The sequence below is a fragment of the Mauremys reevesii genome, linkage group 11 (assembly GCF_016161935.1).
Source record: "Mauremys reevesii isolate NIE-2019 linkage group 11, ASM1616193v1, whole genome shotgun sequence".
NCBI classification, from domain to species: domain Eukaryota; kingdom Metazoa; phylum Chordata; order Testudines; family Geoemydidae; genus Mauremys; species Mauremys reevesii.
In genome coordinates this window covers 14,248,583-14,262,993 of record NC_052633.1, presented here as the reverse complement: position 1 = coordinate 14,262,993, position 14,411 = coordinate 14,248,583, and the positions used below count along the sequence as shown (strand labels likewise).

Here is a 14,411-nt window from a genome sequence, read left to right as displayed (position 1 = left end):
GTATTAACTCCAGGCACGACTGTCGAGGTTTGGCTGTCTTTTCCAACCTTGCTGTGGACACGTTATGACTTTCCGATGAATTTCTGAAACCCATTCTAGTGAACACGTGCTGACATAGGCAATAATAGGAACAAAGCCCACTGTCAGAGTCATGTAAAGGAATTTTATTATAAATAAGAGTCAGGCCTACATGTAGGGCTGAAATAACCTCATGTTTCCTGCTTCTCTCTGGTACTGTTTTAACCTGCTCTTCATATTACGTGTGAAATCCGTACAGCAGCTGATTTGCTTTCATTGTAATTAATGGACAGAAAAAAACACAAACGTGTACTTCCTACTTCCAGAAGGGAATTGACTCCATGGGGGTGGGGGAGAAGGGGAGAAAAGAACGGAAATGTAGCCAAGGAGTGAGAATTACTTTTCTTGAGCTTTAGATGGAGGTAGAGAATATTTTAGTCATAAAGGAGGGATTATTAATTTTTACGAGTTGGAAAGATCCATATTCATAAATGCCATGAAACATGATCGTTATGAAGGTCTTTCTTACATATGTAATAAGGATAATAACTTTCTACTGGTAAAATGCTCAGTTATGCTACAAAGACATTTTAACACACATGTGACGTGTGTTGGGCTTCAGTCCACCAAGTGCCCCGGTGAAGGCCCAGGCCATATTTTGCTTAAAGTATCAGGTCCCTGTTCAGGACTGTCCACAAGAGATGCAATCCTTTCCCAAACCCACCAAGGTTGGGTGAGCCCCTCACTCACAGGTCCTAAAGGACCGGTACCACTGAAAACCCCCAGGTTGGAGGGTAAAATGTGCAAGAAGAAAGATCTACTGGTTCCAATGGTGACTCCAGCTCCAAAACACAAGGACTATCATCCTCTGGTTCCATCTAGGAACATGGTTCTGGACTCAATATCGGTACTGTCCAGTGGTCAAACCTATAGCTCAATAGGACCTCAGTCTTGTACTGTCAACACTCACCAGACCACCGTCCATTCCCTTGATGACATGCTCCATGTCCCACCTGTCCATGAAAGTTGCATTTTTAGTTGCTATCACTTCAGCTGGGAGGGTGAGTGAGTTGGGAGCCGTCACGGCAGACCCTCTTTATACGGTTTTTCACAGGGAAAAGGTATCCCTTTGGCTCCATCCTAAGTTCCTCCCCAAGGTTACTTCTGAATTCCACGTCAACCAAAGTATCCACTTACCTGTCCTTTTCCCAAAACTCCGTGCTTCTGCCGAAGAGCCAAGACTTCATTCCCTCGATGTCAGAGGGATGTCCCTGATATTCTGTCTGCAAAGGACCAAACCTATCAGAAAATTACCAAGACTTTTTTTTGCCATAGCAGAAAGATCATGAGCTCAAGCCATATCCTCTCAGAGAATCTCTCAGTGGATTCCTGAGTGCTACAGGTTAGCAGGCATGCCTCTTTCTGATGGAGTCACAGCACACTCCATGAGGGCACAAGCTGCCTCTCCAGCATCCCTGCAGGACGTTCCAATACTAGACTTATGCAGAGCAGCCACACGTTTGCAAGACATTCACGCTAATTCAGGCCTCTGCTGCAGATGCAGCAGTGGGAACTGCAGTATTGCAATCATCTATGCTGCTGGCTTCCTCACACCCCACTCCAGTCTGAGTACTGCTTGTCAGTCACCCACGTGTGGAATACACATAGGGACCAGCTCTCAAAGAAGAAATGGAGGTTGCTTATCTGAAAAAGGAGGTTCTTTGAGACGTGTGGTCTCTATCTGTAGTCCACCACCTGCCCTTTTCCACTCTGCTATGGATCCTGTTGAATCCACGGTAAGAATAGGAACTGGAGAGGCATCAACCCTCACTGCCTCTTATGTCCTTGGTCGGGAGCATGAAGAGACCCACTGTGGATATGTGGGCCAGTGGACACTGCTGACGGCTTATTAGAATTTCTGGACTCAGGCATGCATGTACACCCATGTGTGGAATACAGATAGGGACCACCTATCTCAAAGAACTTCTGTTTCCTGCTGCAAACTTTGCATTCATGCACAGGCGCACAGTTGCATGTCTAATATTCACTGTTATTTAAGCATTAAGTCATATTAAACATTTTGTTACAAGCTCACATACTGTGAACCAGACGCTGTGTTTTGGTGTCCAAATAACTCAGAGCAGAATCCATTTATGTTGCTCCATGGTGTGCTGCTTGAGAGTAAAGCATTGCTTAGTCCTTCATTATTGCTTAATTAAAAACATAAGATTCATCTGTGCTGATCTGCTTTTACTCTGTTGGCACAAGAGAAGTCAAGCCTGGTGCTACAGAAAGGGGAAACGAGCACATCGTAAACAAAATGTTGCACAATGGTTTTTTAGTTGTTGTTTGTTTCTCACTCCTCTGCCTTGTTCTTCCCTCCCAGGTTGCTTGCTTCGGGGAGAGCATCCATTCTGCCTTCCTGAAGGCAATGCTCTCCACAGGATTTAAGTTTCCACAGAAGGGAATTCTGGTTGGAATCCAGGTGAGCACCAAGAGTTTGCAAATCAGAGCAAAAAAGGGCAGACGATATGGAGACAGGGTAACTGGCACTTCGCTTTCCATTCACTTATTTATGTTGGCTTTATATGGAAGCTCTCTGCATGAGGGTCTTTCTGCAGCCACAACAGACAGTGGTGTGTGAGTATTTAGCGAGAATGAGCAGTAAAACTGTGCACTCTCGTGCTAGAGGAGAATTTTTACTAGATTCCACACAGTGGGCCCGATCTCTCCCTCACCTATGCTCACGTAGCGTCCATTGGCTTTCATGGGAGCTGTGGGGGGCGTATATCTGTGGGCAGAGTTAAGACCATGGACCTTTGCACTGGGAGACCAGGGCGGAGACGGGTCTGAGTTGCCTCACTGTGGTGGGTGAAGCCCAGATCATATCTAACCAAAGATCCACCCCCAACAAGAAATCAAAATCTGCCCCCATCCCCACAAAGTGCTCGTGACTCTCATGCATTTCTCTCTGATCCTGAGGCCTGAGCTTTCTGTCAGATCACAGACTCACTGCTGCAGAAGCCCATAAGGTGGGCATCCTGCAAGCCCATAAAGTGGAACTCTGCTAACCTGCACACTTAATAATCTGTACAGAAAATGGCCATCTCTGTCCCTCCATCTCCACTAAGATTGCATGGCCAGACAGAGCTGTAACAGAGTCTCCTAGGATGAAAGATGTGTTATTTTTGCAAAGTATATTACAGTTCAGTATATGTGAGGGGCAGGAATCTCCTCAGGTTAAGGTCTGCTCTCTTGGCTGCCCAATAGGAGTGAAAGAGTGGCACCAATTAGCTGGTAGGGTCGGAGATCAGTATGCATGGCTACTTCCTCTCCTGCCTGCTGGGGTCTGCAGCCAGCACTCTGCCTCATGGTGCTGCTGCTATCAGCCAGCTGGAAGCATGCAGCACTGGGATACCTACAGGAGGAAGCTGTGAAACAGGAGTGGGATCAAGACAAAGCAGTGCTGTGATGCTCCCTGTCCTGCTCCTTTGTGCTCCCTGTAACCTTGATGTTGAAATACTTCCAATTAATACTATGCTGTTAAAAGATAAAGGTGCAATAAAACCCAACTTAGTTTTCAGGTTCAAGCCTCTAGGTTGGTTACAGAAGATGTATTTAATAGAGGACCAGTAGGTGACACTTGGAACGATACAACCAAACTTCATGCAAAAGCAAAATGATCAATTAAGCAAACAGGCGTGCAGTTACTACTTACCCAAATGCTACTGTTATACTCACAGGCAAAGATGAAGTGATGTATCAATGGGTGATTAGTCCACTGATAACAGAGTAAAGTAAGCCGTATCACCCTGGAGCCTAACAGTACCTTTGGATGTTAATTGGAGCTCTGTTGCAATTTAGCCAGACTACTCCTTTTATACTCCATCATAATGCTAATTAACATTAACCAGCCCTTTATCAAAATTAGATGTCCTCCACCTTCTTATTGGCTCTTGATATTACACATTATTTAAATTAACATCTGCACCACTGTCCTTCCCATACTATCAGTATAGATAGCATTTTAATAAAACATTCCAGTTCTCAAAAACACTCATTAAAACCTTGCTCAGACCAGCTGTAACCAAGGTATGTAACCAACCATAACGGTAACATAACCTGGGTTATGTCCTTGCTAACTCTTACTTTCCCATAACACTCTGTTTCCAACTTATCACTTTCCCACACTCCTCTACACGTAGGCTAACTTAAGCCCCAAACCTAACTTCTACTTATTTCTTAACCCAAACCATCCTATACAGGCGTTCTCTGCGTGTAGGGCCCCCTCGTGGAATCTCAGATCAACCTTTTCTGGGTCTACTGGCTCTTTTCCGGTTTGGGCCCTGAATCCATGGATGCACCCCTTACTGTCAGCATTCTCTCAAAGTCACTATAAGTGGCAGCAAGTTTAAATAGTGTCATTGGGGAAGTCTTTCAGTGCAAGGGCTTTTGCAGAGGGAGCTAGGGAGATATTTGCTCTGGTCCGTTTACAGTTCTGGATCTGTAATGAGAATATGCATCTCAGGATAAAAAAAGGTAGCCAGGAAAAAAACAAACAAGTACAGTTTCTCTACATTGGGGTAATTACCATCTGCAGGAGCTACTGAAGTCAGATATGCTCATAAATCTCCTCAAGGTCTTGTATGTCCCACCGATGATCAATCACATCATCCGAGACTGGAAAATTTCTAGGGTCTCATAAAAACAATTTATGGCCCTGTGCCATACCCCTGCTGTGCTTGTAATAATCTTGCATCCTACATGGTTGCACAAAGTCAATAAAAAAATAATTAAAACAACACTGGTTCTCCAGCCAGTAGGTGATTATTACAGACACTATCCCAGTAAAAGTGAATTGGACCCCAAGGTTCAATGGTAGAAGTGAGTCCTTGGGGAATTTGAAAGGGTTGTAGGGGAAAGTCTCTTCTTCTGCCAGTGGAGGGTGCCTAGGAGATGACTGATAACAAAGCAACATGTAAATCAACTGCACTAGTGAGAACGCGGCATCGAGCCCAACCTCCTTCTTAGACTCATCAGAATGATAAATGGATTTAAATCACAGCTGCTAATTACTACAGACATGCATAAAAGTGCTTGCTTGACATCCAGAGATAGTTTAATGTCAGACCCTGGGCTCTTCCTATGGAGAGCATGCCCTGCAGTTGGTATCTTCACAGCTAATCATTGTAGGGGTAACATTTTGAAATACCAGCTCTGGAAAGCACTGATGTATAAAATTTGAGCCTATGTGCCTGGTGCCAGTGCTCCAGGGGAAATAGGGGCCGAGCAGTGATTTGAGTTATATAAAGGATTAATGTCACGTCTGCACCAGCACCTGTTAATCTGAGCCAAATGGTGCTTGGGACAAAGGTCTTTCGAAAAAAGAAAAAAAAACCCAAACAAACTTTAAAGAGCATACAAAGTGTTGTCCTTTTCTCTGAGTATTGTGCAGTTGGAAAAGAGAACAACAAATCAGGGGAATACAGCCTTCTCCCGGTGCTTCAGAACAGCGTGTTTCTTAGATAACTAAACAGCAAAGTGATGTGTGTTTGAAACAACCAGAACTATATATATGTATGAAGTATAGTGGCATGAGCAGACATCATTATGAACAGGCAGGAAAAAAGGAACCCCCGTCTCTGTAAATAATGAGCCATGAGAGGGTGGAGATGGTTTATAACAGTAGGAAATGCTATTCTTATTTCATTCACATACATTAGAACAGATAACTCAAACTGACACGGTGGCAGTGTATGCTCATGTAGAAAATAGAGATTCAGAAACAAACTGAATAGTATCCATAGCCACCAAGGACTTCTCTGTGATACACACCATGATCATTCAGAACTTCATAGCAGGGTAGAGTTCCCAAAGCACAGGCCCTTGGCTCTTGAACGACAGAATGATCTCTCTTAGCTGTTGTGATGCACTCAGTTGAGCAGCTGATTCCATCCCGGAGAGGGCACTGATATACTGGGACAATCACCGGTTCATTACACTATTACACAGGTGGTACATCTGATCTGCAGGGGATGTTAGGCCAGCTGAGTTGCACATAAACATTCCCTTTTGGACATTTCAATGCTCAGTGATTAACTGCTTCATTTGCTTTCCAGGCTGGACTTTTAGGTCCCGCAGAGCCATCAGAGTATAAAAGGTAGAAAAAAGAAGCCAAAATGGTGGAAAAGTTAGCTTCTCTGAATGGGACTAGGGGACCCTTGCTTAGCATATTGAGTTTCTTCACTCTAATACGGCTTTGTCTCATTTGTATTAACTATCCAGAGATGAGGAGAGCACATCCCTCATAGAATGGAGAAACAAAACCAGAATTAAAAGGGATATCTTTAATTTTCCTCAAAGTTGTATCCTTCTGGCATATATTGTTTCCACTAAAGGCTCAAATGCTCAGCTAAGTTCTTGACCAAACATTGTAAATGGAACCAAAGATTTGTAATTAATGACACACAGCATCTTTGAGAGATTCCAATTCCTTCGTCTTAGTATCTCTTTCTAGTTCTGGCAGCCCTTTTAGAGAGGCCACTAGACAATGTCCGTTCCTAAGGGCTGCTAATGGAGTAGCCACCTTAAAAATAGCAAAGCGGCATTACTTCTCATTTTCCTTGCAACAAAATGCAGGTTGAGTTGTCAGCCAAGTCAGGTTACAGAGCATAATCATTTGTCTTGTAGAACACCGTGTAATCTGGTGTTCCACAGAACTTTACAGGTCAGATCTTCAGCTGGTCTAAATCAGTAGAGCTCCACTGAAATTAAATAGAGCTATTCCCATTCACAGCAGCTGATGCTCTGCTCTGTTTTTTAATAATGGAGAATCTTGTGAAGCTGTGGAACATGGGGGTGGCTAGAACCCTATATTTGCCATTAAATATTTGATACAAGAATAGTTGAAAAGCTCTTTTCATTTTCCTTCCTGATTGGGCTATTCAGTGATGCCTATAGGATGGACTGCATCTGTCTTACATCTGTGCTGATAGCCATGAAATGCTGAGAACATTAAAGGAGTGTTTTATTTTTAAATCCCAACTCTCTGAGCCTGTAGTTTCAGTGTAACCGTATATCATAGCTACCATCCTAGATCTTTAGGAGCAAAAAATGCTGTCTGCCCCACACTGGCCTTAAGTGCAAAGCTCCCGATCAAAGCATCAGAATCAAGATTATGTAGCTGCATACTGAGCCAGCTGTTGGTGTAAACTGAGGTAACTCTATTGAAGTCCCTGATTTACACCAGTTGAAGATCTGGCCCTTTACCACCAGCCAGATGTCCCAGCAGTGCAAGAAGGATATTACAGGATATAAAACTTTTCCTTTAAAGAAAAGAAATAAGCTTCCCCCTCCTGCAATAAATATCTTCCAGTAACTAAATCTGCTTGTTCTTTAGTTACTCATGGTTTCTTACACAGGTACTTTCAGTCAGCTTTTAAATCTGGGGCTGCTCAGATGCAAGCTGACAGATGTAATTTCTTTTTGTGGAGAGGCTGTTTTATGTGTCACAAGTGTTCAGTACAGGTTTGATAGAAGTTTATAAGATTGTTGTGAAAGCCAACACCTCTGACCAGAAGGCAGAGCAGTTCTCTGGCTGGGAAGCTGCCAATCACGTCACGTTGTATATTTGTATTCTCCAGTTAGTGAACAGAGCAGAAATGACTTTATGATGAGGTTCTTGCCAGGGTCTGTAGAGCTCAAAGGACTTGTTGACTCACTTTCTTTCTTAGAAAATATTCTTACTCTGCCCTTCATGACCTCTGCGAGGGTTAGGGCATCAGCAGTTCCAGTGCGGAAAGTGTTTTGCATAATCCTGCTTCTTTACTGGTCAGAGTCACGTTACAGCTGAGATTCAGGATGACTTTACAGTGAAAAGGTCACACATTGCTTTTGATCTCTGCACTACTTAAACCCCCAAAGTACGGAGGCAGCATATGTCCTTACTAGAATGTTATTTCCCTATTGCCCTAAGTGCCCGATGAACGTAAAGTCAAACGCACATGTATAAAAGATGTTACGTCTTCATTTCTTCTGTATGGTTGCTGGGTTTACAAATACATCATGAAAGAGACTTTCAAAGGTGCCAGGGGGATCTGGACACCCCCAACTTCCTTAGTTTCGAATGGAAATTGGGTGCCTAAATCCCTTAGGCAAGTTGGTGGAGTGTGTATGTGAAAAGTGTGCACACACCCTGGATATTTTTGTATAATTGCAAACACAGCACCCAAAAGCAGCCCAAAGCCTGTGTTTCCCGTTTGAAGCTACTTCTTGACAGTTCTTCCGGGTTTGAGACCAGGCACTGCTGTAGCTGGCTCTGAAACCAAATGTTACAGAGCAGCCTTAAAAAGAATAGCAACTAAAACCATAGGAGGAGACTTGTAAAGTATGTTATAAAAGTCTGTTTGTCCCAACATTTATTTTGCAGGGCCATTTAATAATTGCAGTAAAACACTCTGGGGGATGTATTATTGTTAGCATATTGAGGTATCTTGGCTGATAGTGGGATTTGGGCTTCAGTCTCATACCAAACCATTAATTTGTAATGTCACAATATTGCACATGTCCTCAAGTGTCTTCATAAAGGAGAATGACACAGAAAGCCATCTAGCGAGGAGGGAAAAAATGGACACACACGCATGGCCAAACAAAGAAATATATCTCCCTCGTAACATATTCTGAAAAAGCCCCATGATGTCCAGTGAAGGGGAAAGTGCCCCGTTGCTAGATCATAGCTTTGATCCTTTCTTTTACATTTCTTTTTCAGCATTCATTCCGTCCCAAATTCCTTGGTGTAGCAGAGCAGCTGCATGAAGAAGGTTTCAAGGTACGTTGCTTTGGGTTTCAAAGCTGGGGTTTGATGTGAAATCTGGTCAAGGGGCAGCAGAATGACTTCTTGAGATCCTCCGAGTTGAGACGATGACAAATGAAAACAAGAGACACATACCACCTACATTTTCAAAGCACAGTAAGGACTTTAGCTGAATTGCTCCTGTTAAAGTCAATGAGAGTTACACAACTAAAACACTGTACAATTATTAAACTGAACAAACAGGATTAATTTGCTAGAGCCAGGGGTTTTTACTTTCAAGGCTAGAAGAACTGCAGCTCCATTTTCAGCCTGCAGCGGTGATGTCACATTACAGGTCCTCCAGAGGCTTGCAGAGTTCTCCAAGAAAAAGAAGCAAGTCAGGAAGTCATATTTTTAAACACAAAAAAGGGAAGGAAAAAAACCACCCTTTTATGGTGAAAAATCTGTATGGGGCCTTTAATATATTACAAAGGCGCATCTAAGGGTGTACAAACTTGTATTGTTTTTCAATTCACTTTTAATTAGGCAAGTATGTGTCCAATGTAGAACCTGTTTTCTGGGTCATCATCACTAGAGAATATTAACATCATGACTGTAAAATGTTAGACCATATTTAATAGAAAGCCCTTAAAGAGAACTGGCAGGCAGCCACAGGGTATTGATGTAAATATTAGATGTATTGATCTGTTTTCTATTCGGCACCATTCACGGTAGTGATTTAGGAACCTAAGTCCTGTTGAAAGTCAATGGTACTTAGACTCCTAAGTGATTTTGGCAATATTACCTGCTGTTTACTGTCACTCATCTGTCAGAAGATCATTGATAACATAAACAATGGGAAAGTTATGCTTCTGCAGGTGGGTCTCTCACAAAATGGGGCCTAATCCAATGCCCACTGAAATCTATAGGAGTCTTTCTATTGATTTCATTTGATCAGACCCAGACAGTACAATGCATGGTTACATTACAAGCATTTGTGTTACAAAGTAGACAACAATATATTTTCCCTCTCAATGCAGCTTTATGCCACAGAAGCAACTTCCAACTGGCTCAATGCCAACAGCGTACCTACAACTCCAGTGGCCTGGCCATCCCAGGAAAGCCACACTACCAACCTCCCCGCAATCAGGAGGTAAGAGCTTAGCCCAGTTTGTGGAGACTATGGGAGTCTTCGGCAAAAGTGAAGTTGGAGGGAGTTAGGGGGAGGGAGAATCCTGGCCCCACTGAAGTCAGTGGCAGAACTCACATTGACTTCTTCAGGGCCAGGATTTCATTCCAGGGCTTTATGGGTCACTGTTCTGCTGTGGAAAGACGTATTCAAATCTGCCTGTAATTGTTATGAGAAGGAAATTTACCTCTGTTTAATCAAGAAGAGTGTAATTAATAGCACCCATTTCTTATAGTATTGGAGCAATTTTACTCTAAGTCTTTCCTAGGCTCCTTGTGCCTCATTGAGGTTCATACCTCACCAAGGCACCAATATATGATTAAATTCTAGCATATGCAGCACTGTATGTCGGAGTTTTAAATTAGGACATTTGGGATCTTAACCTTTAGAGGTGCTGAGCGCCTCCTGCAAACATGAAGGGGCACTGCAGGTGCTCAGCAGTTCCCAGAATCAGGGCCTTAATGGAGTTGCACCTAGTTACATGAAGGCTGAATTTAGCCCCATGTCAGGGTCACACAGGCAAATCCAGCAAGTGAACCCCGAGTGCCTGAGTCCCTGTGCAATGCCTTACCCACTAGCCCATCCTTCCTCAGAATGTACTATTCAATAAAAATTACATTTTAAAGTGAATTAAAAATGCCAGTGCTATTCAGCTGAACACACATACATTCATTGAAGTTCTTCAGTAAGCAAAGTATTCCTTAGTGTCTTCGGTATTGTCTTTTCAGATTGATAAAAGATGGGAACATAGACCTGGTGATTAACCTCCCCAACAGCAACACCAAGTTCGTCCATGATAATTATGTGATCCGCAGGACGGCTGTTGACAGCGGGATTGCTCTTCTCACTAACTTCCAGGTATCTCCTTCGCCGTTCTTTCTTCTGGTGTCGAAAGTGCTGGGGCCATTTTGAGCTTCAGATCCAATATTTCCAGACCCCTGTTAATGTTCGACAAATGGTGATGTACCTGAAATTGCAGGAAAGTGGTTGCCTGAATACATTTTCTTTACTGAGTGCTGCAGAACAAGATTTAAAAAAAATGCATAGGCCAGATCCTATGTCACTGCCTAGGGCCACTGATGTCTCAATTCCATCTTTAGAGCAAATCCTCCAGTACAGGCTCATTACAACATCAGTAAAACATGCTTGGTAGCAGCTTTCTTTCATAGCTGTCGAAGCTCCGAACAAGAAGTTGCCTCCTCTTTAAAAATCTCAACGCAAATCTGGTACTATTGCAATATGTCAGTCCAAATGAATTTGACACTTACTGGGGTAGCTTCCTAATTGATAACAAAGCTTCATCTGTTAGCTGTCTGGCGTTCCTGGCGAACTACATTTCAGCTATTGATAAAGGTAGGGACGCTAGCCTTCTGTTTGAAATCTATTAATTCCAACATACCTCTGATAGGAGACAGCTGGACTGTGCTTCCCAGCAGAGCATAGACGGTCTCTGCAATTAGCTATAACAATCATTATGGGCCCATCCTACTCCCATTGGAGTCAGTGACCAAATTCCTGTTGACTTCAGTGGGAGCAAGGTCAGACCCAAAAGACATGGGCTGGAGCTAGGGGTTGGAGTGCAGACGCCTGTGCTATGATTTGAGCAAATAAAAAACAAACACAATGCCAAGCTGCATCGTCATAGACATGAGGGTGCCAAGCCTGCATGGGATGCAGCAGAGCACTCTCTACCTGTCTGAAAAATACTCACTGTCAACCAGAAAGAAGATCCCCCTTCATGATTCAGTAACCGACCTGCCACCATATTGTGTTCAGCTCTTTTATAGTAGAGTTTTAATCCCTAAAGGGAGGAAATAACCCTATTTTCTCTATAAAGTCTGGGATGAAGGAGAAAATAATATCTTGCATTTATATCAAGCCTTCCTCCTCAAGGATCCAAAAGCCTTTACAGGCTTGCAGGGTTGGCTGTCTGTTGCTCAGGATGGGCCCTGGGGTGACTTGGCATGGAGCAGTGGGTAGGATCAGGGTGTAGAACTGGTCTTATTAATCAGCCCCCCCTGGAAAAGGCTGCAAAATGATCGGTCTCCTCTACTTTATATTTCCAGGTGACAAAGCTTTTTGCTGAAGCCATCAAATACTCTGGGAAAGTAGACGCTAAGAGTCTTTTCCACTACAGAAAATTAAATACCAGCAATCCACCATAGAAGAGGCGCCACCAGCGTGAAATCCAAGTCTTCTCACACCAGGATAAAGGAGGAATCCCAATCCTGGTTGCTGAGACCATCTGTCCAGCCCATATTTGGTTATTTACATTTGTTTCCTAGGATCTGACATTTTTATCTTTGTAACTTACAGAGGAGACACAGTAACTCTATACTAACAATTCCCAGTCAGCCTCCCCGCTCAAGATGTTTATTGGAAAACATTATCTATTCCTTCCCTGTTTGAAGCTCATATTCACTACCCGGTAGATTGGTAGATCCAGACCCTACTATGCTGGAGGAGACAGAAGAAAAAGTATATGGTCCTACACATTGGTGGTTAACTGTCTTTTTATAATAATTCCTTGAAGGTTCTTTCTGTGTTCTCCTTAGACAGTCCCTGCCACACTCAGGTGCAAGTGCTACACCCCACCCCATGGAACTGTCATGTAGTTTTTGTCTGTTTCCTATTGTTGACTATCAACATCTTTGTGACTTTCTCCTTTATAATACTCAAACCTGATGCTATTGCAGTTGCCTGCCATAGTACAGAGCAGCTGAATATGTTGAGTGTGACAGGAGCTCTTTAAAGTTAAAACACAAGAATTCACTGTTATTCTCCGACAACAAATGCTGGGCATGCAGCTACTTTTTGTTTGTTTGTTTTAGTCCTGGCAGAGTGTCATCTTTTCCAGTCGGCAGATTTGATGGGGGGTTGTGCTGGAATCACTTCTGAATTCTGTTCAGTCCTTAGTTTTTGAATTTGGTTTACTATACGAATCCTGGACTGCTACCAGCGCATCACAGGGTTCTTTCTCAATCTAATATATTGCTTCAAAGGAGGATACTCCCAAAATGCCACCCTGCTCTCAAACATTTTGGTCTATAATTGTGAACATTAAACTGGAATACTTTCAAAATGAGATCTGAGTGTTGCAGTTCTTAGCTCATTCTGATGAAATTACTCTCTCTTTGCCTCTCACCCAATGTTGCCTTTCTGGATGCCATCCCATCCCGATGGCTATATTTGTTTTGTATTGCAGTAGCGCTGAGGCGCTCCAGTTATGGCCCAAGATCCCACTGTGCTAATGCAATATTTGTTGTCTCTGTTGCAGCAGTGTTTACAGGCTCCAGTCAAGGACCAGTGGCCGTTGTGCTAGGCACAGTCCACACACACAGAATAAAAAGATTGGCTCTGCCCCATAGAGTTTATAATCTAAGTACTTTTTGTCCCTCTCTCTCTCGCTTATTTTTGTAACACTCTGTGCTCTCTCTTAACATATACATGCAATGCCCAGCCTTAGGAGGCATTGGACACTTACATGGACAATAAAAACCTCCAGAGTTGATATAGTTAATACCAACAGATTATTAATGCTCATGCTCCAGGGTTTAGGCCAGTCTCTAACTATTAGGGTTTAGGGTTAGACCTTGGGGACATATCATATGACATTGACCTACTGTGAGGTTTCGTGCACATTCTTCCAAAGCACTTGGTGTTGGCCATTGTCAGAGACAGGACACTGGACTGGATGGACTAAGGTCTGATCCCGGCCGGCGACTGCTATGTTCCTATCATTGGCATTTCTTTCAGATACTAACTTTTATGGTGAACAAAATCCTTCCTGCTTCTTATCGTGTGAAGTTTTTGCACTTTTCAGAATGGTGATGCCTTTCCTTCTTTCTTCCTTTTCTTTTAAAAATACTGCTCAAAACACGCGCAGAGCAACAGACTGTTCGCCCATTCAGTGGTGAAATGGGATGAATTATAGTAGTTAACTGAGCAGCACTTTCCAAATATACCCTACACATTTTCAGTGGCAAAAATCCAGCCAGCAACTGGTTCTGTCTCATTCCCTCCTCCTGGCAATTAACAATGTAATGGCTGGAAATTTCCATGTGCAGTCTTTCTTTCCTTCTCTATTTTGCTTCTGTCACCATGCACCCGAACCCCCCAAGCATATCACAGCTAATTCATTCTTAAATACTACACGGGGGCGCCACTCTCACTTGCATGGAGTAGTACCTTCATCTGTGACTAGCCCCATTTGAAACGAATGGGGTATTGTGGAGTGAGGCATGACTTGACTTGGGTAAAGACTTTTTAAATAAGGACTCAGCTTTTTGTGAGAAGGTTTGATGGCCTCAGCCCCAGTGGGAAGCTGTCATTCTTGATTGAAACAATTTACCAAATGTTTGAAATGGAAAGTTCTGTACATCACAGAGAAGGTAGCAGTGGGGAAAGAGCAGT

At 43.1% G+C, this 14,411-nt stretch overlaps 1 protein-coding gene across 2 annotated transcripts in view; it reads left to right on the top strand.

Annotated features, from left to right (window-relative positions):
- CPS1 (carbamoyl-phosphate synthase 1) overlaps positions 1-13,085 on the top strand; it is a 131,743-nt gene extending 118,658 nt beyond the window's left edge. For both annotated transcript variants that reach the window (XM_039494419.1, XM_039494420.1), the window contains 5 exons: positions 2,405-2,503; positions 8,786-8,845; positions 9,850-9,962; positions 10,727-10,856; positions 12,065-13,085. In XM_039494419.1, the coding sequence (XP_039350353.1) occupies positions 2,405-2,503; positions 8,786-8,845; positions 9,850-9,962; positions 10,727-10,856; positions 12,065-12,163 (501 nt within the window). In that variant the 3' untranslated portion in view covers positions 12,164-13,085. The remainder of the gene's footprint in view (positions 1-2,404; positions 2,504-8,785; positions 8,846-9,849; positions 9,963-10,726; positions 10,857-12,064) is intronic.
- The last annotated feature ends 1,326 nt before the right edge of the window (positions 13,086-14,411 follow it).